Consider the following 25,312-nt stretch of genomic DNA (forward strand, 5'->3'; position numbering starts at 1 on the left):
TACCAACCCATCCCTCCGCTTCCTCATCCAGGTCATTTATGAAAATGACAGCAAGGGTCCCAGAACAGATTCCTGGCGCACACCACTGGTGACCGACCTCCAATTAGAAAAAGACCCATCTATACACACTCTCTGCCTCCTTTGCGCAAGCCAGTTCTGGATCCGCAGGGCAGCAGCCCCTTGGATCCCATGCCCTCTCACTTTTTCTAGAAGCCTTGCATGGGGGACCTTATCGAACGCCTTGCTAAAATCCATATAAACCACATCTACCGCTTTCCCTTCGTCAATGTGTTTAGTCACATTTTCGAAGAACTCCACCAGGCTCGTAAGGCACGATCTGCCTTTGACAAAGCCATGCTGAGTATTCGTGAGCATACTAAACCTCTCTAAATGCTCATAAACCTTGTCCCTCAGGATCTTCTCCATCAGCTTACCAACCACTGAGTTTAGACTCACCGGTCGGTAATTACCTGGGCTATCCCTATTCCCCTTCTTGAAAATAGGAACCACATCCGCAATCCTCCAATCCTCCGGCACTTCTCCCGTCTCCATCGACGACGCAAAGATCATCGCCAGAGGCTCTGCAATCTCTTCCCTCGCCTCCCACAGTAACCTGGGGTACATCCCATTCGGACCCCGGCGACTTATCTATCTTGATGCCATTCAAAGATTCCAGCACAACCTCTTTGTTAAAGTCCACATACTCAATCTTTTCAGTCCACCCATGTCCTTCTCCTCTGTGAAAACCGAGGCAAAATACTCATGAAGCACCTCTGCCATTTCTACTGGTTCTGTACAGATTTTCCCGCCTTCACCTTTTATAGGCCCTATTCCTTCACGTCTCATCCTTTTACTCTTCACATATAGAACGCCTTAGGGTTTTCCTTAATTCTACTTGCCAAGGCCTTCTCGTGACCCCTTCTGGCTCTCCTAATGTCCTTCTTTGGTCCCTTCCTACAAGCCGTATACTCATCTAGATCCCTATCTTCGCCAAGCTCTCTGAACCTTTTGTACGCTTTCCTTTTCTTCTCGACTAGGTCCCGCACAGCTTTCGTGCACCACGGTTCCTTTAACCTACCAACTCCTCCCTGTCTGCTCGGAACATTGTCCTGTAGAACCCTAGACAGACATTCCTTGAAAAACTGCCACCTCTCTTCAGTACATTTCCCCGAGAATACCTCCTTCCAATTTACTCCTCTAATTTGCTGCCTTATGTCTTCATATTTCCCCTTACTCCATATAAACGCTTTCCTAGCTTGCCTGATCCTCTCTTTTTCCAATGCAAGCATAAAGGAGATAGAGTTATGATCGCTATCCCCAAGATGCTCTCCCACTGAGAGATCTGACACCTGTCCAAGTTCATTGGTCAGTATCAGATCAAGTACAGCCTCTCCTCTTGTAGGCTTGTCCACATGCTGTGTCAGGAAACCCTCCTGAACACACCTAACGAACTCCTCGCCATCCAATCCCCCCCCTTACCCTCGGGATATTCCAATCTATGGGAAATTAAAGTCTCCCATCACAACAACTCTGCTATTATTGCAACTCTCCAGGATCTGTTTCCCTATCTGCTCCTCCACCTCCCTGTCACTATTGGGCGGCCTATAGAAAACTCCCAGCAAAGTGATCGACCCCTTCCCATTCCGAACTTCCACCCACAGAGACTCTGTAGACAATCCCTCCACAGCATACACCTTCTCTACAGATGTGGCACTATTCCTGATCAGCATTGCCACTCCACCCCCTCTCTTGCCTCCCTCCCTGTCCTTCCTGAAACATCTGAATCCCGGCACCTGTAGTATCCAGTCCTGTCCCTGAGACATCCAAGTCTCCGTAATGGCCACCACATCACACTTCCAGGCATTGATCCACGCTCTGAGCTCTTCCCCTTTATTCACTATACTCCTGGCATTAAAGTAAACACATCTCAATCCTTTGGTCTGAGCTCTCCCCTTCTCTATCCCCCGTCCATCCTCCCTCTTGCACCGTCTATAACCCTTCTCTGTTTGTGAGCTAACTTCCTCGCTCCCAGTCACCTCGTCTCAATCCCCTCCCCCCAACCTATCTAGTTTAAACTCTCCCCAGTCGCTTTAGCCAACCTTCCCGCTTCTATTTTCTATGTTAATGCCCTCTGTCTGCACACAATTAATCACAATTGATGCAGAGTTAAGTGGTTGCAATTGTACCTAGTTGAAAATGTGAAGCAGAATCGATTAGGAAAATTGTTTCCTTCAAATTGTAATGTTTTACCTTTGTACTCTTTTCTCATTCTTAGGTTAGAAAAACAAGTCAGGCAGCCCTCCTAGTATTGCTGGAACAGGAACTGATCGACAGAGCTGACGTGGAGGTGAAGGTCTGCCCAGTTCTTCTGGATCTCACTGCTCCTGACAGCGATGATGACTACAAGATTGAAGCAGTGGCAGTGAGTAGCTGGAATGTTGTCCTTTTACATTATTCAAACTGAAATGTGTCTCATGCCTGTCAAGCGTTGCCTTCCTTTTGAATGAGGTCTAACTTGGACCCTCGTTGGGACACTACAGAGATCATTTTCATCATTCTCTCCTGGGGAGCAAGGTGGTATGCATTGTCTGCCTCCTCTTCTCATTGATTTGAGGGCAACACAATGGCAGAGTGGTTAGCATTGCTGCTTCACAGTGCGAGGGACCCGGGTTCAATTCTGGCCTCTGGTGACTGTGTAACATTTGCACGTTCTCCCTGTGACTGCGTGGGTTTCCTCCGGTGCTCCGGTTTCCAAAGATATGCAGTTTAGGTGGATTAACCATGCTAAATTGTCCCTTAGTGTCCCTGATGTGCAGGTTAGATGGATTAGCCATGATAAATGTATGGGGTTACAAGGATAGGGAAAATGCATACTGCCAAAGTAGAGCAATGTTTATGGAAGTAATTTTTGTTGCAAATAATTCTCATTCCTACCATTATAGATTAAAATTATAACTCACCAAATTAAAGCAAAGTGACTTCTTGAGACCCTCAGGTAGTGTGTTGGTGAGACTTATAGCACAGTGGAATGCTACTGGATTAATAGTCCAGAGTCTTGGACTAATCAGTTGTAAATGCGCCTACTGGATTAATAGTCCAGAGTCTTGGACTAATCAGTTGTAAATGCGCCTAGTTTGGGGGCGTTTAAGAGATCCGTAGATAGGTTCATGGACGAAAAGAAATTGGTTTAGGTTGGAGGGTCACAGTTTTTTTTTTTAACTGGTCGGTGCAACATCGTGGGCCGAAGGGCCTGTTCTGCGCTGTAATGTTCTATGTTCTATGTTCTAATCCTCTGGGGACATGAGTTCAAATCCCATCACGTCAGCTGGGGGAGTTTAAATTCAATTGCTTAAGCGAATCTGAAATAAAGAGCTATTAGAAGTAATGATGCCTTTAAAACTGCTGGATTGGCATAAAAAAAACAGGTTTTTGGAAAAGAAAATCTGCCAGTCTGGCTACATGTAACTCCAGACCCCCAGAACATGGTTGACTCTTAATACCCTCTGAAATGGCTTAGCAAGCTATGCAGTTGTACCCAGCTGCTACAGGAAAGTTGTATGTGAATAAAACAAGATGGATCACCTGGTACTGATTAGGATTCAGATACGACAATGGTCCACCCTGCAAAGTTCTCCACCCTAACATCTGGGAACTTGTGCCAAAATTGGGAGAGCTGTCACTCAGACTGGTCAAGCAACAACCTGACATATTCATACCCTACAATCACTGTCCCTGAATCAGCTGATGATTCAGTGCTACTTCGTGTGAATGCCACTTGGAAGAATCAGCGTGGGGAGACCGAGTACAAAATACATGCCGGTTGGGGTCTTCATTGTGTTGCAAAGTTGAGTTTGTGAAGTTGGAATTTGATGTTGATAAAAATGTGAAAAATTATGAAAATACTAGACGGGAAAAAAACATTGCGTGGTCCCTTTAAAAGCTGGTGCTTGGTGGTTTAAAATGCAAAGTACACCGAGTCCAAGCTGAAACATTTGTATTAAAAAGTCAAGCAGTAGTCTTGACAAGACAACCTGTTCTTTGAATTTTGCCCAATCAATTTAAAGCAGGCACTCAGCTACCCGGAACCTATAACATTTGAATTTGATGGTGTTGACAAAATCAGACCAATCATATTATAGGAAAATTGATAGGTCATCACAGGTATAAAAGAGAGTGCAAGGGGGAAAAGCAGGAGATAGCAAATGCCACCTATCAAGCCTTGAGAGGGAGAGAGCAAATGCCAGTTGCGAAGAGCTAAGAGTTCTAAGCTCTCAACTCTGCCAGCTTTATATATGTCGTAAGAGAACGCACCATCTAACCAGAGAAAGGTACCAAATCAGAAAGAACCTATGGACAGAGAAATCAACCAAGAAACTCCAGAAGATTCTGAAAAATACAAAACCTGGTTGTATATATTTTTTGAGAGTGTCTAAATTCTATTATTACTTTTTGTTAATGAATGGGCATTGTAGTTATTTGAACATCAAAGTACAAAGAAAATTACAGCACAGGATCAGGCCCTTTAGCCCTCCAAACCTGCACCGACCATGCTGCCCGACTGAACTAAAACCCCCTACCCTTCCGGGGACCATATCCCTCTATTCCCATCCTATTCATGTATTTGTCAAGACGCCCCTTAAAAGTCACTACCGTATCCGCTTCCACTGCCTCCCCCGGCAACGAGTTCCAGGCACCCACCACCCTCTGTGTAAAAGATCTGCCTCGTACATCTCCTTTAAACCTTGCCCCTCACACCTTAAACCTGTGCCCCCTAGTAATTGACTCTTCCACCCTGGGAAAAAGCTTCTGACTATCCACTCTGTCCATGCCGCTCATAATCTTGTAGACTTCTATCAGGTCACCCCTCAACCTCCGTCGTTCCCGTGAGAACAAACCAAGTTTCTCCAACCTCTCCTCATAGCTAATGCCCTCCATACCAGGCAACATCCTGGTAAATCTTTTCTGTACTCTCTCCAAAGCCTCCACATTCTTCTGGTAGTGTGGCAGCCAGAATTGAACACTATATTCCAAGTGCAGCCTAATTAAGGTTCTATAAAGTTGCAACATGACTTGCCAATTTTTAAACTCAATGCCCTGACCGATGAAGGCAAGCATGCCATATGCCTTCTTGACTACCTTCTCCACCTGCATTGCCACTTTCAGTGACCAGTGTATCATTCCAGTAGAACCTTATTTTATTTGCTATGTTACTTGTTTAGTTAAAGTTCCCTGATAATTAAATAAAATAAATTAAGTGTTCATTTTAAAGTGAGTGTCAGGTATTTCTGTTTGTTAACCACTAAACGTTACTGAGGAACATTTCAAAATCATAGAAACCCTACAGTACAGAAAGAGGCCATTCGGCCCATCGAGTCGGGGGACAACCTCCACATCATCATAATTGTCCATCATCGAGTGGCTCAGTAGCACCACTACGAACCAAGCTGGCCGATCCTGAAAGACCTAGCTGCCGGACTGGGCTTGTGGCAGGTGGTGAGAAAACCAATATGAGGGAAGTAAAAACCTACTTGACATTCCTCACCAGTCTACCAGTATTGACAATTTTGGTAGGAGTGATCATCACACAGTCCTTGTGGACTTTGTCTTAGTCTTAGAGGTTTACTGCATGGAAATAGGCCCTTTGGCCAACTTGTCCATGCAGCCCTTTTTTTTCAAAAAACCCGAAGCTTGTTCCAATTGCCCGCATTTGGCCCGTAGCCCTCTATACTCATCTTACCCATGTAACTGTCTCAATGCTTTTTAAAAGACAACATTGTACCTAGATCATAGAACATAGAACCCTACAGTGCAGAAAGAGGCCATTCGGCCCATCGAGTCTGCACCGACCACAATCCCACCCAGGCCCTACCCCCATATCCCTACATATTTTACCCGCTAATCCCTCTAACCTACTCATCTCAGGACACTAAGGGGCAATTTTTAGCACAGCCAATCAACCTAACCCGCACATTGGGCGGCACGGTAGCACAGTGGTTAGCACTGCTGCTTCACAGCTCCAGGGTCCCGGGTTCGATTCCCGGCTCGGGTCACTGTCTGTGTGGAGTTTGCACATTCTCCTCGTGTCTGCGTGGGTTTCCTCCGGGTGCTCCGGTTTCCTCCCACAGTCCAAAGATGTGCGGGTTAGGTTGATTGGCCAGGTTAAAAAATTGCCCCTTAGAGTCCTGGGATGTGTAGGTTAGAGGGATTAGTGGGTAAAATATGTGGGGGTAGGGCCTGGGTGGGATTGTGTTCGGTGCAGACTCGATGGGCCGAATGGCCTCCTTCTGCACTGTAGGGTTTCTATGATCTTTAGACTGTGGGAGGAAACCGGAGCACCCGGAGGAAACCCACGCAGACACGAGGAGAATGTGCAAACTCCACACAGACAGTGACCCGAGCGGGAATCGAACCCAGGTCCCTGGAGCTGTGAAGCTGCAGTGCTAACCACTGTGCTACCGTACCTGCCTCTACTCCTATCTCTGGCAGCTTGTTCCAGACACTCACCACCCTCTGTGTGAAAAATTGCCCTTTTGGACCCTTTTGTATCTCTCCATTCTCACCTTAAACCTAAGTTCTCTAGTTTTAGACTCCCCTACCTTTGGGAAAAGATATTGACTATCTAGCTGATCTATGCCCCTCATTATTTTATAGACCTCTATAAGATCATCCCTAAGCCTCCTACGCTCCAGTCTATCCAGCCTCTCCTTATAACTCAAACCATCAAATCCCAGGAGCATCCTAGTAAATCTTTTCTGCACTCTTTCTAGTTTAATAATATCCTTTCTATGATAGGGTGACCAGGACTATATACAGTATTCCAAGTGTGGCCGTACCACTTCAACAAGACATCCCAACTCCTGTATTCAATGTTCTGACCGATGAAACCAAGCATGCTGAATGCCTTCTTCACCAACTGTGACTCCACTTTCAAGGAGCTATGAACCTGTACCCCTAGATCTCTTTGTTTTGTAACTCTGCCCAACACCCTACCATTAACTGAGTAAGTCCTGGCCTGGTTCAATCTACCAAAATGCATCACCCCGCATTTATCTAAATTAAACTCCATCTGCCATTCATCAGCCCGCTGGCCCAATTGATCAAGATCCCGTTGCAATCCAAGATGACCTTCTTCACTGTCCACTGTGCCACCAATCTTGGTGTCATCTGCGAACTTACTAATCATGCCTCCTATATTCTCATCCAAATCATTAATTTAAATGACAAATAACAGTGGACCCAGCACTGATCCATGAGGCACACCGCTGGTCACAGGCCTCCAGTTGGAAAAACAACCCTCTACAACCACACTGAGGACATCATCCCATGTCCTCAGGATGTCTTCAACTGAGGACATCCTCTCTAGTGTCGTGTGGACTGCCACAATTTTAATCGGATGGAGTCAGAACAGTGACTCAAAATTGGGCATCCCCATGAGGTGCTGTGAGCCAATAGCAACAGCAGGATTGTACTCCATCACAATCTGCAGCATCAAGGCCTGGCATGCTGTTCACTCAACCATTACCTTCAAACCAACAGGCTAACCCTGGTTCAATAAAGAGTGCAGGAGAGCATGTCAGGAGCAGCACCAGGCATACCTAAAAATGAAGAATCAGCCTGGCAACTTGTAACAGTGTGCTGTAGACAGATTTAAGCAATCCAACAACCAATGGATCAGATTGAAGCTTTGCTGTCCTGCCATGTATACTCGTGTATGATGATGGGCAATTTAGTAACTTGCTGGAAGAGGAGGCTCCTTGAAAATCCCCTTCTACCATGTTCAGCTGCTTCATCAATAACCTTTCCGATACCATTTTGCATGTTTTAAAAATTAAGTTGAATTTGTAGCACAGGGACAGGCCATTCGGCCCAGGCCACTTTTCGGCTCCAAATAGGTCTTCTCCCTCTTCCACTTCACCATATAAACATAATTTTCCATTTCTTTCTCCCTCCCTTGTGTACTCATGCATTTCATACTAAATTTACTGGTGACCATTTTATATTTATGGCTACTAGTTTTGGCCCTAAGAAGTAACATTTCCCTACACGAGGACTTCCAATTGAGTGATTAGAGGGAAGCGCATGTGGTGTTTCTTCCAATGATGTTGATGGGATAAGAGTTTTGCTGGTTTCAGCAAGCTTGCAACCAAATTTAACTTGCCTCAAACTCTTTACCATTTTTAAGTCCGCAGTTTTGTTCACTTTCATTGCTCATCCTTTCCTTCCTACCTCTAAACGCAATATTGGAAGGGATTTTGCCACAGTCTCAAATGTTGACTCTTAGCTTAAATTGGGTGTTTCTTTGTTTTGCACAGCTTTTTTGTATGTTCACTTGTTTTCTTGGGGGAGAAAAGCTGTCTCATTATATTGTACTTTGTTTAGATAGATAGATAGAACATTACAGCGCAGAACAGGCCCTTCGGCCCACGATGTTGCACCGACCAGTTTAAAAAAAAAACTGTGACCCTCCAACCTAAACCAATTTCTTTTCGTCCATGAACCTATCTACGGATCTCTTAAACGCCCCCAAACTAGGCGCATTTACTACTGATGCTGGCAGGGCATTCCAATCCCTCACCACCCTCTGGGTAAAGAACCTACCCCTGACATCGGTTCTATAACTACCCCCCCTCAATTTAAAGCCATGCCCCCTCGTGCTGGATTTCTCCATCAGAGGAAAAAGGCTATCACTATCCACCCTATCTAAACCTCTAATCATCTTATATGTTTCAATAAGATCCCCTCTTAGCCGCCGCCTTTCCAGCGAAAACAATCCCAAATCCCTCAGCCTCTCCTCATAGGATCTCCCCTCCATACCAGGCAACATCCTGGTAAACCTCCTCTGCACCCTCTCCAAAGCCTCCACATCCTTCCTGTAATGTGGGGACCAGAACTGCACACAGTACTCCAAGTGCGGCCGCACCAGAGTTGTGTACAGTTGCAACATAACGCTACGACTCCTAAATTCAATCCCCCTACCAATAAACGCCAAGACACCATATGCCTTCTTAACAACCTTATCTACTTGATTCCCAACTTTCAGGGATCTATGCACACATACACCTAGATCCCTCTGCTCCTCCACACTATTCAAAGTCCTCCCGTTAGCCCTATACTCAACACATCTGTTATTCCTACCAAAGTGAATTACCTCACACTTCTCCGCATTAAACTCCATCCGCCACCTCTCGGCCCAACTTTGCAACCTGTCTAAGTCTTCCTGCAAACTACGACACCCTTCCTCACTGTCTACCACACCACCGACTTTGGTGTCATCAGCAAATTTGCTAATCCACCCAACTATACCCTCATCCAGATCATTAATAAATATTACAAACAGCAGTGGCCCCAAAACAGATCCCTGAGGTACACCACTTGTAACCGCACTCCATGATGAATATTTACTATCAACCACCACCCTCTGTTTCCTATCCGCTAGCCAATTCCTGATCCAATTTCCTAGATCACCCCCAATCCCATACATCTGCATTTTCTGCAGAAGCCTACCATGGTGAACCTTATCAAACGCCTTACTAAAATCCATATATACCACGTCCACTGCCTTGCCCCCATCCACCTCCTTGGTCACTTTCTCAAAAAACTCAATAAGGTTAGTAAGGCACGACCTACCTGCCACAAAACCATGCTGACTATCACCTATCAATTCATTACTCTCCAAATAACTATAAATCCTATCCCTTATAATTTTTTCCAACATCTTGCCGACAACAGAAGTGAGACTCACCGGTCTATAATTCCCGGGGAAGTCTCTGTTCCCCTTCTTAAACAATGGGACAACATTCGCTAACCTCCAATCTTCTGGTACTATACCAGAGGCCAACGACGACCTGAAGATCAGAGCCAGAGGCTCTGCAATCACTTCTCTTGCCTCCCAGAGAATCCTTGGATAAATCCCATCCGGACCAGGGGATTTATCTATTTTCAGACCCTCCAGAATATCCTGCACATCCTCCTTATCAACTGTAATACTGTCTATTCTACTCCCTTGCAACCCAGTGTCCTCCTCAGCTATATTCATGTCCCCTTGCGTGAACACCGAAGAGAAATATTGGTTCAATGCTTCACCAATCTCCTCCGGTTCCACACATAACTTCCCTCTGCCATCTATAACTGGCCCTAAACTTGCCCTAACCAACCTTCTGTTCTTGACATACCTATAGAACGCCTTAGGATTCTCTTTAACCCTATCCGCCAAAGTCTTCTCATGTCCCCTTTTAGCCCTTCTAAGCTCGCTCTTCAACTCCCTCTTAGCCAATCTAAAGCTTTCTAGTGCACTACCCGAGTGCTCCTGATTTCTTTCTGAAAACTGAAAGAATTAGAAGCAAAACCTCTCTTTACATTATGAGCATCATCAATAAGGTAATGTTAAACAATGTTCAAGTAGGTCCTCTCCTCCCTTTTCTAGGGAAAAGAGCATTCTTCAGTGCGCATGGTGGCACAGTGGTTAGCACTGCTGCCTCACAACTCCAGGTTCCAGGGTTCAGCCTTGGGTGACTGTCTGTGTGGAGTTTACACCTTCTTCCTGTGTCTGTGTGGGTTTCCTCCTGGTGCTCTGGGAGGAAAAAGTCAAAAGGATGTAGGTTGGGTGGATTAGCCATGGTAAATGTGTAGGGTTACAAGGATAGGGCGGGGGAGAGAGTCTGGGTAAGATGCTTTTTCAGAGAGTCTGTGCTGACTTGATGGGCCAAATGGCCTCTGCCCTGTAGGGATTCTCAAATCATACGGTCAGAAGTGGGAATGTTTGGTGATTGTACAGTATTCAGTACCATTTTCAACTCCTCAGAAATTGAAGCAGTCTGCGTCCACATGCAGCAAGACCTTAATGGATTTTGGCCTGTGCCAATAAGTGGCCAGTAACATTTGTGCCACACAGTGCCAGCCTATCTCCAAGAGAGAAACTATAACCATCTTCCCATGATATTCAACAACATATTCACAACGGGACGGCACGGTGGCACAGTGGTTAGCACTGCTGCTTCACAGCTCCAGGGACCTGGGTTCGATTCCTGGCTTGGGTCACTGTCTGTGTGGAGTTTGCACATTCTCCTCGTGTCTGCGTGGGTTTCCTCCGGGTGCTCCAGTTTCCTCCCACAGTCCAAAGATGTGCGGGTTAGGCTGATTGGCCATGTTAAAATTGCCCCTTAGTGTCCTGGGATGCGTAGATTAGAGGGATTAGCGGGTAAAATACGTAGGGATATGGAGGTCGGGCCTGGTTGGGATTGTGGTCGGTGCAGACTCGATGGGCCGAATGGCCTCTTTCTGTTCTGTAGGGTTTCTATGATTTCTATGATTGCCATAACTGAATTCCTCACTATCAACATCCTGAGGGTTACCATTGACCCAAAACTAAACTGGACCATTCACATAAATGTTTTGCTGCAAGAGCAGATCATAATTCGATGAATAACTTAGCGGCAAACTGTCCCACTGTCTATAAGGCTTAACACAGTTAGAAGTCTCACAGCACCAGGTTAATGTCCAACAGGTTTATTTGGTAGCACAAGCCACTAGCTTTCGGAGCGCTGCACCTTCATCAGGTGAGTCTGTATAAAGCTTAAGTCAGGAGTATGATGGAATACTTGCCTGGTTGAGTGCAGCTCTAACAACAATTGAGAAGCTTAACACCATGCAGGACAAAGTCAACTGCCTAAGTGGCACCCCATTCATCTTTTTAAATATTCAATCCCTCCATCACTAGTGGACAATGGCACCAGTATGTATCATCTACAAGACTTGATGAATAGATCACTGAACATTTGGAATTTGAAAGCAAAATACTATGGTTGCTGGAAATGCTCAGTATGTCGGGCAGCATCTGTGGAGAGAGAAAAACAGGTGTAACTTTTTGGTCCTATGAAAGGTCATTGATCTGAAACGTTAACTCCCTCTCTCTCCACACATGATGCTTCACTTGCTCTAGTGTTTCTAGCACTGTCTTTTTTTTCCATTGTTACTGATATTTGAGTTGTGGCTGTTTGAAGACCCTCTGCTAGATTTGGCAGCATGAGTTTGAGGGTACCTTATTTATGCACTGCCTGTTTTTTTTCCAGTGTTGTATGTGTTCACTATCGGGTGTGTCCTGTGGGTCTTTATGTTCGCTGTTTGTGCTGATGACCCTTTCTCATGCCTTAGATAATTTGTAAGATGGCCTCCATATTGACTGGTGAAATAACTGAGCGCCTGCTGCTGTTTCGATTCTGTGAGCTGTGCAGTGATGGCAAGCTGTTCCATGTTCGTAAGGTAAATGGAATTGTAATATCTCTTTTTCCCTCCATAGATGGACTGGGTGGCGCAGTAGTTTGACACCGGTCTTGTCTCTTACTTTAATCTGTCATCCAATTTAACTACTAACTTGCAAAAACACTTTATTGACTTCCTGAAATATAAACTAGAAATTTACTGAAGGCTTGTCAGTATTTGAGAAAAGACAAGTTAACACATTTTGGTAAAGGACTTCTTTGACCTGAACTTACTCAGAACAGCGAATGCTGCAAATCAATCACCACATGAGCTCTTATAAAACCTCTAGTGATATTTTGGGAGACAAACTCTGCTCTAAGTGTAGCACTGAATTGTTAAACAAATCATATTTGTGTACACGGTCCATTTTGATAGAATTCTTAGCTTGATGTGCCATATAACCCTTTTTTCTACCTCTGAAGGTATGTGCAACTAATTTTGGAGATATCTGTAATACAGTTGGCCAGGAAGCAACTGAGAAGTACCTGGTACGTGAATGACTTCTTTCATTTTTCCACACTGACACCAGTGTCTGTTTGTGAATCACTACTTCCATTCACTTGGACCAGTTAACACACGCAAGCACAAACATTTAACCAGACTGAATTTGTGTAATATCACTTTACTACCTTAGTATTGTAGCAGTCTTGTCTGTGAGTCAGAGAAGTGTGGGTTTAGATCCCATTCCAGGATTTAAGCTCATTATTAGGCTGATGCTTTAGCACTAAAGAATTATTGTATTAACAGGTACCCTCCCTCAGCCCAGCACTTCTGCAACTAGGTCAATATTCAGCTCATTGTTCAAATGTGACACCTTGCTGTACATAACAATTGTCACACAAGTGGTTGTACCTCAGAATAATCCATTGTACCTGATGCACTTTGGTACTTTGCTAACAAACTTGATTAGAATCTGCAAATTTGTGGCCTTTGAGGTTATAAAGCCCCAGCCCTACAGAAGAGATGGTTGCATGTGTATTGAAAGAAAATAATTAATAATTTAGATACTTTTTGAAGTTTAGAATTGTCGACTGGTTTAGCTGTTATGTAGAGGTAGCTTTCTCTTTTAGTTTTTGCCCACAAAATTTTCCACCTCTGAGAATATTGGCTAGCAGTTTCTAAACTACCTATGTTCCCTAATAGCTTAAGTCTCTCTCTCAAAATTCTACTTGATTTCAGATCCCCAGGTTCTTCCAGCTGTGCTCAGACAATGTCTGGGGCATTCGAAAAGCGTGTGCAGAATGCTTCATGGCAGTTTCCTGCTCCGTTTCTCCTGAGGTCCGCAGGACTAAACTCTCTCCGCTTTTCATTAATCTCATCAGTGACCCTTCTAGATGGGTAAGGATCGCAACAGGCAAGCTACTATGTATGGTTTTAGAGAGCAGTGGTAAGAAAGAGATAGCTTGCTGCAGCTCTTGAGAACTAGTGAGTATGTGTTGATATAATGTAAATCGCATGTTTGCTTCATAAGCTGCATATAACCTGCTATTGCCATATCATGCATCCAGTTTGAAGGAGATCAATGGGCGACATTAAACAGTTACAATTTACTAATTGGGTTAAGTCCGTGTACTTTGTAATGGTGACAATTTTGAAGAAGATTTTTATCTTGTATGTGATTATGCCTTCACTAAATCTGAAGAACTCTGGAAGAGCCTCACGTGGGCACGGTGATCTTGGTCATAGATTGGGCTTGCAAAGAATTTTTCCGCAGTCCATTTTGGCCCTGCAATAAAACTGATTTAGCTGGGTTTGCGGTTCTGAGATATACATGACACTTGACGCGTAACACACGCATGTAATTGTAAACTTCAGCTTCTAAATCTGAAGACTGCACTAACAAAATGATATCCATTTACTGAAACTTTGTTGACCCTGCCAGGTCCGCCAAGCTGCGTTCCAGTCTCTAGGTCCATTTATCTCCACTTTTGCCAACCCATCTAGTGCTGGCCTGTATATCAAGGAGGATGGTACACTGAGCATTAGACAGCTGGACAATAGCGGTGCAGATGTCAGGTATGCATGCAGATCAGACAGTACTTAAATTGTGGCTTTAGGTGGGTAGATTGCTCATGCTTGCTTGCTGCTTCTGCAGAAAGCTGTACTCTGAATAACTATTTCCTATGTAAAAGAGGACGAAGGCCAAACCAATTTCACTATCAACAAAATCATTGTGAATAAGCTTTTATTTTCCCAAGCTTTATATAATCACCCTTTTGAAAATTCCTCATTATATAATTCTCAAGCTATTTTCTTCCTTCAAGCCAGGTAAGCCAATTACAGAGACTTGGTTAAGGGAAGGAGAGGATTGGCAGCTTAACATTCCAGGATACAGATGTTTCAGACGTGATAGAGGGGAATGTAAAAGGGGTGAGGGAGTTGCACTACTGGTTAAGGAGAATATCACAGCTGTACTCCAGGAGGACACCTCGGAGGGCTCATACAGCGAGGCAATATGGGTAGAGCTCAGGAATAGGAAAGGTGTAGTCACAATGTTGGGGGTTTACTATAGGCCACCCAACTGCCAGCAGGAGATTGAGGAACAGATATGTAGGCAGATTTTGGTAAGGTGTAAAAGTAACAGGGTTGTCGTGGTGGGAGATTTTAGTTTCCCCTATATTGACTGATGGGGCAGAGTTTGTAAGGAACATCCAGGAGGGCTTCCTGAAACAGTATGTAGATAGTCCAACTAGGGAAGGGGCCATACTGGACCTGGTATTGGGGAATGATCCCGGCCAGGTGGTCAATGTTTCAGTAGGGGAGCAGTTCGGGAACAGTGACCACAATTCAGTAAGCTTTAAGGTACTGATGGATAAAGATAAGTGTAGTTCTCAAGTTCAGGTGCTAAACTGGGGGAAGGCTAATTACAACAATATTAGGCAGGAACTAAAGAATGTAGATTGGGGACAGATGTTTGAGGTCAAATCAACACCTGGCATGTGGGAGGCTTTCAAGTGTAAATTGTTAGGGATTCACGACCTGCACATTCCTGTAAGGATGAAGGATAAATATGGCAGGTTTTGGGAACCTTGGATAACGAGAGATATTGTGAGCCTAGTCAAAGAGAAAAAGGAAGCATTTGTCAAAGCTAGGAGGCTGGGAACACACGAAGTAAGTGTGGAATACAAGGAAAGTAGAAAGAAACTTAAGCAAGGAGTAAGAAGGGCTAAAAGGGGTCATGAAAAAGCATTGGCCAGCAGGATTAAGGAAAATCCCAAGGCTTTTTACACATATATAAAGAGCAAGAGCGTAGCCAGGGAGAGGGTTGGCCCACTCGAGGACAAGGGAGGGAATCTATGTGTGGAGCCAGAGGAAATGGGCGAGATATTAAATGAGTACTTTGCGTCAGTATTCACCAAAGAGAAGGACTTGGTGGATGATGAGTCTGGGAAAGGATGTGTAGATAGTTTGAGTCATATTGAGATCAAAAAGGAGGAGGTATTGGGGTTCTTGAGAAACATTAAGGTAGACAAGTCTCCAGAGCCTAATGGGATATACCCCAGAATCCTGAGAGAGGCAAGGGAGGAAATTGCTGGGGCCTTGAGAGAAATCTTTGTATCCTCACTGGCTACAGGGGAGGTCCCAGAGGATTGGAGAATAGCCAATGTTGCTCCTTTGTTTAAGAAGGGTAGCAAGAATAATCCAGGTAATTACAGGCCGGTGAGCCTTACATCAGTGGTAGGGAAATTATTGGAGAGGATTCTTCGAGACAGGATTTATTCCCACTTGGAAATAAGTGGACGTATTAGTGAGAGGCAACATGGTTTTGTGAAGGGGAGGTCGTGTCTCACGAACTTGATCGAGTTTTTTGAGGAAGTGACGAAGATGATTGATGAGGGTAGGGCAGTGGATGTTGTCTACATGGAATTCAGTAAGGCCTTTGACAAGGTCCCTCATGGCAGACTGGTGCAGAAGGTGAAGTCGCATGGGATCAGAGGTGAGCTGGCAAGGTGGATACAGAACTGGCTCGGTTAAGGAACTACACCATCTACATGCACACCAAGAACAGGAAACTTGAGAAACTCGGCATCACCACCAGCAGCAACCAAGCCTCCCCCGGTACCACAGTAGAAAACAGTACCACTGCAGGGAAGTCCATTATCAACTTGTCCGACTACACACTTCAACCAGATGAAATCGAAGTTCTCAGCCGAGGGCTTAATTTTTGCCCCACCACCAAAATAGACCCCATCAGTCTCGCAGCAGACACAGAGGAATTCATCAGGCGAATGAGGCTGCGGGAGTTCTTCCACAAACCCCAAGAGGCCAACAGCGAACACAATGAGACAGGCAATGAACCGGAACAGCCGACAGAGAGATCCGCAGTGCATCCGAAGAGGAAAGAGTCGAATTGGACTCCTCCAGAAGGCCGCTGCCCTCGACTTGACATGTATGCCCAAGCCATCAGGAAGTGCGTCAACACCAAAGTCATCAGCTGCACTCACAAGACAGCCCCGAACATCACCCAAGCACAACGCAACGCCATCCGCACTCTCAAGACCAACCGCAACATTGTCATCAAACCAGCAGACAAAGGAGGGGCCATCGTCATACTGAACAGAACGGATTACTGCAAAGAAGTGTACCGACAACTGAACAACGAGGAACACTACAGACAGTTACCCGCAGATCTGACCGAAGAACACACCCGTCAACTCAACATTCTGATCAAGACCTTTGATCCGAACCTTCAGAGCACCCTCCATGCTCTCATCCCACATACTTCCCGCGTTGGAGATCTCTATTGCCTCCCGAAGATACACAAGGCAAACACACCCGGCCGTCCCATTGTACCATAGAAACCATAGAAACCCTACACTGCAGAAAGAGACCATTCGGCCCATCGAGTCTGCACCGACAACAATCCCACCCAGGCCCTATCCCTGTATCCCTACATATTTACCTGCTAATCCCTCTAACCCTCATATTTACCCACTAATCCCTCTAATCTATGCATCCCGGGACACTAAGGGGCAATTTAGCTTGGCCAATCAACCTAACCCGCACATCTTTGGACTGTGGGAGGAAACCGGAGCACCCGGAGGAAACCCACGCAGACACGAGGAGAATGTGCAAACTCCGCACAGACAGTGACCCGAGCTGGGAATCGAACCCAGGTCCCTGGAGCTGTGAAGCAGCAGTGATAACCACTATGCTACCAGGCCGTGTATCGGGCAATGGGACCCTGTGCGAGAACCTCTCCGGCTATGTCGAAGGCATCCTGAAACCCATTGTACAAAGAACCCCCAGCTTTTGTCGCGACACTAAGGACTTCCTACAGAAACTCGGCACACATGGAGCAGTTGAACCAGGAGCACTCCTCGTCACAATGGATGTCTCGGCACTCTACACCAGCATCCCCCACGACGATGGCATTGCTGCAACTGCCTCAGTACTCAACACCGACAACTGCCAGTCTCCAGATGCAATTTTACAACTCATCCGCTTCATCCTGGACCACAATGTCTTCACCTTCAACAACCAGTTCTTCATCCAGACACACGGAACCGCCATGGGGACCAAATTCACACCTCAATATACCAACATCTTCATGCACAGGTTCGAACAAGCCTTCTTCACCGCACAGGACCTTCAACCGATGCTATATACCCCAGATACATCGATGACATTTTCTTCCTTTGGACTCATGGTGAACAATCACTGAAACAACTGTATGATGACATCAACAAGTTCCATCCCACCATCAGACTCACCATGGACTACTCTCCAGAATCGGTTGCATTCTTGGACACACGCATCTCCATTAAGGACGGTCACCTCAGCACCTCACTGTACCGCAAGCCCACGGATAACCTCACGATGCTCCACTTCTCCAGCTTCCACCCTAAACACGTTAAAGAAGCCACCCCCTACGGACAAGCCCTCCGAATACACAGGATCTGCTCGGATGAGGAGGATCGCAACAGACACCTCCAGACGCTGAAAGATGCCCTCATAAGAACAGGATATGGCGCTCGACTCATCAATCGACAGTTCCGATGCGCCACAGCGAAAAACCGCACCGACCTCCTCAGAAGACAAACACGGGACACGGTGGACAGAGCACCCTTCGTCGTCCAGTACTTCCCCGGAGCGGAGAAGCTACGGCATCTCCTCTGGAGCCTTCAACATGTCATTGATGAAGACGAACATCTCGCCAAGGCCATCCCCACACCCCCACTTCTTGCCTTCAAACAGACCATTGTCCGCAGCAAGCTACCCAGCCTTCAGGAGAACAGTGACCACAACACCACACAACCCTGCCACAGCAACCTCTGCAAGACGTGCCGGATCATCGACACAGATGCCATCATCTCACGTGAGAACACCATCCACCAGGTACATGGTACATACTCTTGCAACTCGGCCAACGTTGTCTACCTGATACACTGCAGGAAAGATGTCCCGAGGCATGGTGCATTGGGGAAACCATGCAGACGCTGCGACAACAGATGAATGAACACCGCTCGACAATCACCAGGCAAGACTGTTCTCTTTCTGTTGGGGAGCACTTCAGCGGTCATGGGCATTCGGCCTCTGATATTCGGGTAAGCGTTCTCCAAGGCGGTCTTCACGACACACGACGGCGCAGAGTCGCTGAGCAGAAACTGATAGCCAAGTTCCGCACACATGAGGACGGCCTCAACCGGGATATTGGGTTCATGTCACACTATTTGTAATCCCCACAGCTTGCCTGGACCTGCAGAGTCTCACTGGCTGTCCTGTCTGGAAACAATACATATCTCTTTAGCCTGTCTTAATGCTCTCTCCCCTCACATTGTTTGTATCTTAAAGACTTGATTAGCTGTAAGTATGCGCATTCGAACCATTATTCATGTAAATTGAGTTTGTGTCTTTATATGCCCTGTTAGCGAACAGAATTCCCACTCACCTAAAGAAGGGGCTTAAGGCTCCGAAAGCTTGTGTGGCTTTTGCTACCAAATAAACCTGTTGGACTTTAACCTGGTGTTGTTAAACTTCTTACTGTGTTTACCCCAGTCCAACGCCGGCATCTCCACATCATCGGTTAAAGAAGACAGAGGGTAACAGTGGAAGGGTGTGTTTCTGAATGGAGGGCTGTGACAAGTGGTGTTCCTCAGGGATCAGTGCTGGGACCGTTGCAGTTTGTAGTGTGTATATATATAATATATATATATTTATATATATAAATGATTTGGAGGAAAATGTAACTGGATTGATTAGCAAGTTTGCGGACGACACAAAGGTTGGTGGATTTGCGGATAGCGATGAGGACCATCAGAGGATACAGCAGGATATTGGTCGGTTGGAGACTTGGGCCGAGAGATGGCAGATGGAGTTTAATCCGGACAAATGTGAGGTAATGCATTTTGGAAGGTCTAATACAGATAGGAAATATGCAGTAAATGTAGAACCCTGAAGAGTATTGATAGGCAAAGGGATCTGGGTGTACCTGTACACAGTGACCTGTGTACAGGTACACAGGTCACTGCAAGTGGCAATGCAGGTGAAGAAGGTAGTCAAGAAGGCATGCCGCATTCTTGCCTTCATTGGCCGGGGTATTAAGTTTAAAAATTGGCAAGTCATGTTGCAGCTTTATAGAACCTTAGTTAGGCCGCACTAGGAATATAGTGTTCAATTCTGGTTGCCACACTACCAGAAAGATGTGGAGGCTTTGGCGAGAGTACAGAAAAGATTTACCAGGACGTTGCCTGGTATGGAGGGCACTTGCTATGAGGAGAGGTTGAAGAAACTTGGTTTGTTCTCACTAGAGCAACGGAGGTTGAGGGGAGACCTGATAGAAGTCTACAAGATTGTGAGAGGCATGGACAGAGTGGATAGTCAGAAGCTTTTTCCCAGGGTGGAAGAGTCAATTACTAGGTGGCATAGGTTTAAGGTGTGAGGGGCAAGGTTTAAAAGAGATGTACGAGGCAGATTTTTTACAGAGTGGTGGCTGCCTGGAATTCGTTGCCGAGGGAAGTAGTGGAAGCGGATACGGTAGTGACTTTTAAGGGGCGTCTTGACAAGTACATGAATGAGATGGGAATAGAGGGATATGGTCCCCGGAAAGATAGGGGGTTTTAGTTAAGTCGGGCAGCATGGTCGGTGCAGGGTTGGAGGGCCGAAGGGCCTATTCCTGTGCTGTAATTTTCTTTGTTCTTTGTATGCAAATACTTCAATGAATTTCAAGAATGGTGTTTTAATAGAAAGAAATTGTCTTTGGAGAAGACATTGTAATTTGTATCACTGATTTCTCCTTTCCCTTTCCTACTGCAAGGACTCAGCCACCAGGGTACAAGAGAATTGCTACGTTTTCTACTTGTGGCGCTGCTCCCTCAAACTAATGTGGTAGATCATGTGCTATGTGGAAAGATAGCAAGCAGGAGTTTGTGTTCTACTCTTCTGTTGCACACTGGATTCCTGGTTGTATTATGTCTGTGTCTCTGGCACAAACTTGTTGAACAAACTGGATATTCAGGACCGTGTGCTGGGGTCTTCTGTTAATATAATTCATATTGAAGCAACACCATTTTAAAGTCATACATATCACAACAGAATGTTACTGATATGTCAGCAGCTCACTAATGGATTGCTCTGACCTCTTTCTGGGAAGGGTGGAGTCCAGTTCCACCATCACCAAATTTCATGTCTAATCCTGATGAAGGTGTCAGATTCTTTGACTGCCAATTTGGATTGAACCAATCTATATGTTTGCGCAAAATTTTGGTGTGGATATTGCACCTGCATATTTTATCAGCCATTCCAGCACCACCTACGCCATTTGTGCTTCTGTGTTGAAGTGCAACTCTCTGACTGCTTTGTTTAGCGTCCACCTGCACTGATATGAGAAATGTGGATATAAAGAAAGTGACCAGCCAAAGTAAAGCTGGGGAACCTTCTTTCCAGTATGACCCAGCTAACACAATACATTCAATCGCAAAGTAAATTAGTTGATTTTAGGGTGGGTACACCAAAATATACAGCAGGGGAGAGCTCTATGCTTGTGGCTCCTCAATAACACGCCAGACAGGAACCTGGTGAAGGAGCAAAACAAGAGTGACACTGTTGTTATCACAACAGGTGTAGATACGAACACAAAAGTTAGGAGCAGGAATAGGCCATTCAGCCCTTCCAGCCTACCCCATCATTCAATGAGATCATGGCTGATCTGACTGTAACCTCAACTCCATATTCCTACATACCTTCGATTACCTTTCACCCTGTTCTTTATCAAGAATGTGAAAAGACTCTCTGCCTTCACTGCCTTTTTAAGAAGAGAGTTCCAAAGACTTACAATTCTCTGGAAAAAAAAATTCTCCTTATCTCTGTCCTAAATTGGCAACCCTTTATTTTTAAACTGACCCCTAGTACCAGATTCCCCCCCCCCCCCCCCCCCCCCCAAGAAAAAACATCTTCTTCTCATCAATCCTGTCAAGAACCCTCAGGATCTTGTATGTTTCAATCAAATTGCCTCTTGCTCTTCTAAACTCCAGCAGATATAAGTCGAGTCTGTCGAACTGTTTCGCTATAGGACAACCTGTCCAATCGTGATATTAGTTCAGTAAACCTGCCTCTAATGTATTTACATCTATGCTTAATAAGGAGGCCAGTACTCTACATTAGTACTCCAGATGTGGTTTCACCAATGCCCTATATAACTGAAGCATAACCTCTCTACTTTTGCATTCAATTCCCCTTGCAATGAACAATAACATTCTATTCAAGTACCTGCATACTAGCCTTTTATGACTCATGTACGAGGACACCCAAATCCTTTTGCAGTTTTGCAATCTCTCAATAGAGATAGGCAGAGATAAACACACTTCTTTTATTTTTCCGACCAAAATGAAAAGAAAATCACATTTTTCCCATATTATATTCCATTTGCACACTCACTTAACCCACCTATATCCCTTTATAGCCTCTTCACATCTTACTATCCCACCTATCTTTTTGTCATCAGCAACTTTAGGAACCATATCTTTGGTTCCTTCATCCAAATTATTTATATGAATTGTAAATAAGTTTAGGCCCAGCACTGATCTACCCCTGTGGCACACCACTCATTACATCTTGTCAACCAGAAAAAGACCGATTTATGCCTGCCCCCTGTTAGCTATCTAATCTTTTACCCACACTAATATGTTACCCCCTACACCCTCTCTGCAGTTGCTAAATGGCTTAAATTTGGTTTGAGAGGGGAAGAGGGCATTGCTGCTTGTGAAAAGGGAAAATGCGAGGCTGAGATAGTGGTGGGGAAATGGAATGAAGAATCTGGGAGAATAAGGCAAGTGAAAGAGTTTTGAGTGAATGAGTTGCAAATGAATGTTAAATGTCACAAAGACACAGTACTTGTTACAGTCAGCCTATGTTGGTATATTGCATTTTTCTTGTGTTCATTTGGTGTCCAATTTCTTTTTCCTGATTTTGACAAAGAAAATTGCAGCACAGGAACAGGCCCTTCGGCCCTCCAAGCCTGCATCGACCATGCTGCCCGACTGAACTAAATCCCCCTACCCTTCTGGGGACCATATCCCTCCATTCCCATCCTGTTCATGTATTTGTCCTGATGCCCCTTAAAGTCACTATCGTATTTGCTTCTACTACCTCCCACAGCAGCATGTTCCAGGCACCCACCACCCTCTGTTTAAAAAAAATAATAAATTGCCTCATACATCTCCTTTAAAACTTGCCCCTCGCATCTTAAACCTATGCCCCTTAGTAATTGATTCTTCCACTCTGGGGGGGAAAAACCTTCTGACTATGCACTCTGTCCATGCCTCTCATAATCTTGTAGACTTCTAACAGGTCTCCCCTCAACCTCCATCATTCCAGTGAGAACAAACCACGTTTTCCAACCTCTCCTCATAGCTAATGTCCTCCATACCAGGCAACATCCTGGTAAATCTTCTCTGTACTCTCTCCAAAGCCTCCACATCCTTCTGGTAGTGTGGCAACCAGAATTGAACACTATATTCCTAGTGCGGCCTAACTAAGGTTCTATAAAGCTGCAACATGACTTGCCAATTTTTAAATTCAGTGCCCCGGCAGATGAAGGCAAGCATGCCGTATGCCTTCTTGACTATTTTCTCCACCTGCATTGCCACTTTCAGTGACCTGTGTACCTGTACACCCAGATCCCTCTGCCCCTATCAATTCTCTTGAGGATTCTGCCATTTACTGTATATTTCCTATCTGTATTAGACCTTTCAAAATGCATTACTTCACATTTGTCTGGACTAAACTCCATCTGCCATCTCTCCGCCCAAGTCTCCAACCGATCTATATCCTGCTGTATCCTCTGATGGTCCTCATCACTATTCGCAAATCCACCAACCTTTGTGTCGTCCGCAAACTTACTAACCAAACCAGTTACATTTTCCTCCAAATCATTTATATTATATATATATATATATATATATATAAAATATAATATATATATATGCACACACACACACTACAAACAACAAAGGTCCCAGCACTGAGCCCTGAGGAACACCACTTGTCACAGGCCTCCATTCAGTAACGCACCCTTCCACTGCTACCCTCTGTCTTCTTTGACCGACACAGTAAGAAGTCTCACAACACCAGGTTAAAGTCCAACAGGTTTATTTGGTAGCAAATACCATAAGCTTTGGACCGAGCCAGTTCTGTATCCACCTTGCCAGTTCACCTCTGATCCCATGTGACTTCACCTTCTGCACCAGTCTGCTATGAGGAACCTTGTCAAAGGCCTTACTGAAGTCCATGTAGACAACATCCACTGCCCTACCCTCATCAATCATCTTCGTCACTTCCTCGAAAAACTCGATCAAGTTAGTGAGACATGGCTTCCCCTTCACAAATCCATGTTGCCTCTCACTAATACGTCCACTTGTTTCCAAATTGGAGTAAATCCCATCTTGAAGAATCCTCTCCAATAATTTCCCTACCACTGATGTAAGGCTCACCGGCCTGTAATTACCTGGATTATTCTTGCTACCCTTCTTAAACAAAGGAACAACATTGGCTATTCTCCAATCCTCTGGGACCTCCCCTGTAGCCAATGAGGATACAAAGATTTCTCTCAAGGCCCCAGCAATTTCCTCCCTTGCCTCTTTCAGTATTCTGGGGTATATCCCATCAGGCCCTAGGGACTTGCCTACCTTAATGTTTCTCAAGAACTCTAATAACTTCTTTTTCAGTTCAACGTGACTCAAACTATCTACACACCCTTTCCCAGACTCATCATCCCCCAAGTCCTTCTCTTTGATGAATACTGACGCAAAGTACTCATTTAATACCTCACCCATTTCCTCTGGCTCCACGCATAGATTCTCTCTCCTGTCTCCATGCATAGATTCTCTCCCTGTCCTTGAGTGGGCCACCCCTCTCTTTACCCTCTTGCTCTTTATATATGTACAAAAACCCTTGGGATTTTTCTTAATTCTGCTGACCAATGAATTTCATGACCCCCTTTTAGCCCTCCTTACTCCTTGCTTAAGTTTCTTTCTACTTTCCTTGTATTCTACATTTGCTTCGTGTGTTCCCAGTCTCCTAGGCTTGACAAATGCTTCCTTTTTCCCTTTAATTCGGCTCACAATATCTCTCGTTATCCAAGGTTCCCGAAACTTGCCAGACTTATCCTTCATCTTTACAGGAATGTGCCGGTTTCTGAATCCCTATCAAGTTACACTTGAAAGCCTCCCACATGCCAAACATCTGCCCCCAATCTACATTCTTCAGTTCCTGCCTAATATTGTTGTAATTAGCCTTCTCCCAATTTAGCACCTAAACTTATGTTTATCCATCAGTACCTTAAAGCTTACTGAATTATGGTCACGACTCCTCCACTGAAACATCAACCACCTGGCCGGGCTCGTTCCCCAAAAACCAGTCCAGTATGGCCCCTTCCCTAGTTGGACTATCTACATACTGTTTCAAGAAGCTCCTTACAAACTCTGCCCCATCTTCCCCCACTAGCACTAAGTGAGTCCCAGTCAATATAGGGAAAGTTAAAATCTCCCACCACAACAACCCTGTTACTTTTACACCTTGCCAAAATCTGCCTGCATACCTGTTCCTCTATCTCCTG

At 45.1% G+C, this 25,312-nt stretch overlaps 1 protein-coding gene across 6 annotated transcripts in view; it reads left to right on the forward strand.

Annotated features, from left to right (window-relative positions):
• ppp4r1l (protein phosphatase 4, regulatory subunit 1-like) overlaps window positions 1–25,312 on the forward strand; it is a 204,106-nt gene that overhangs the window by 71,281 nt on the left and 107,513 nt on the right. For all 6 annotated transcript variants that reach the window (XM_078236343.1, XM_078236347.1, XM_078236344.1 and 3 more), the window contains 5 exons: window positions 2,276–2,422; window positions 12,151–12,258; window positions 12,681–12,746; window positions 13,438–13,596; window positions 14,141–14,274. In XM_078236343.1, the coding sequence (XP_078092469.1) occupies window positions 2,276–2,422; window positions 12,151–12,258; window positions 12,681–12,746; window positions 13,438–13,596; window positions 14,141–14,274 (614 nt within the window). The remainder of the gene's footprint in view (window positions 1–2,275; window positions 2,423–12,150; window positions 12,259–12,680; window positions 12,747–13,437; window positions 13,597–14,140; window positions 14,275–25,312) is intronic.

This window comes from Mustelus asterias, chromosome 20 (genome assembly GCF_964213995.1).
Source record: "Mustelus asterias chromosome 20, sMusAst1.hap1.1, whole genome shotgun sequence".
NCBI lineage: Eukaryota > Metazoa > Chordata > Chondrichthyes > Carcharhiniformes > Triakidae > Mustelus > Mustelus asterias.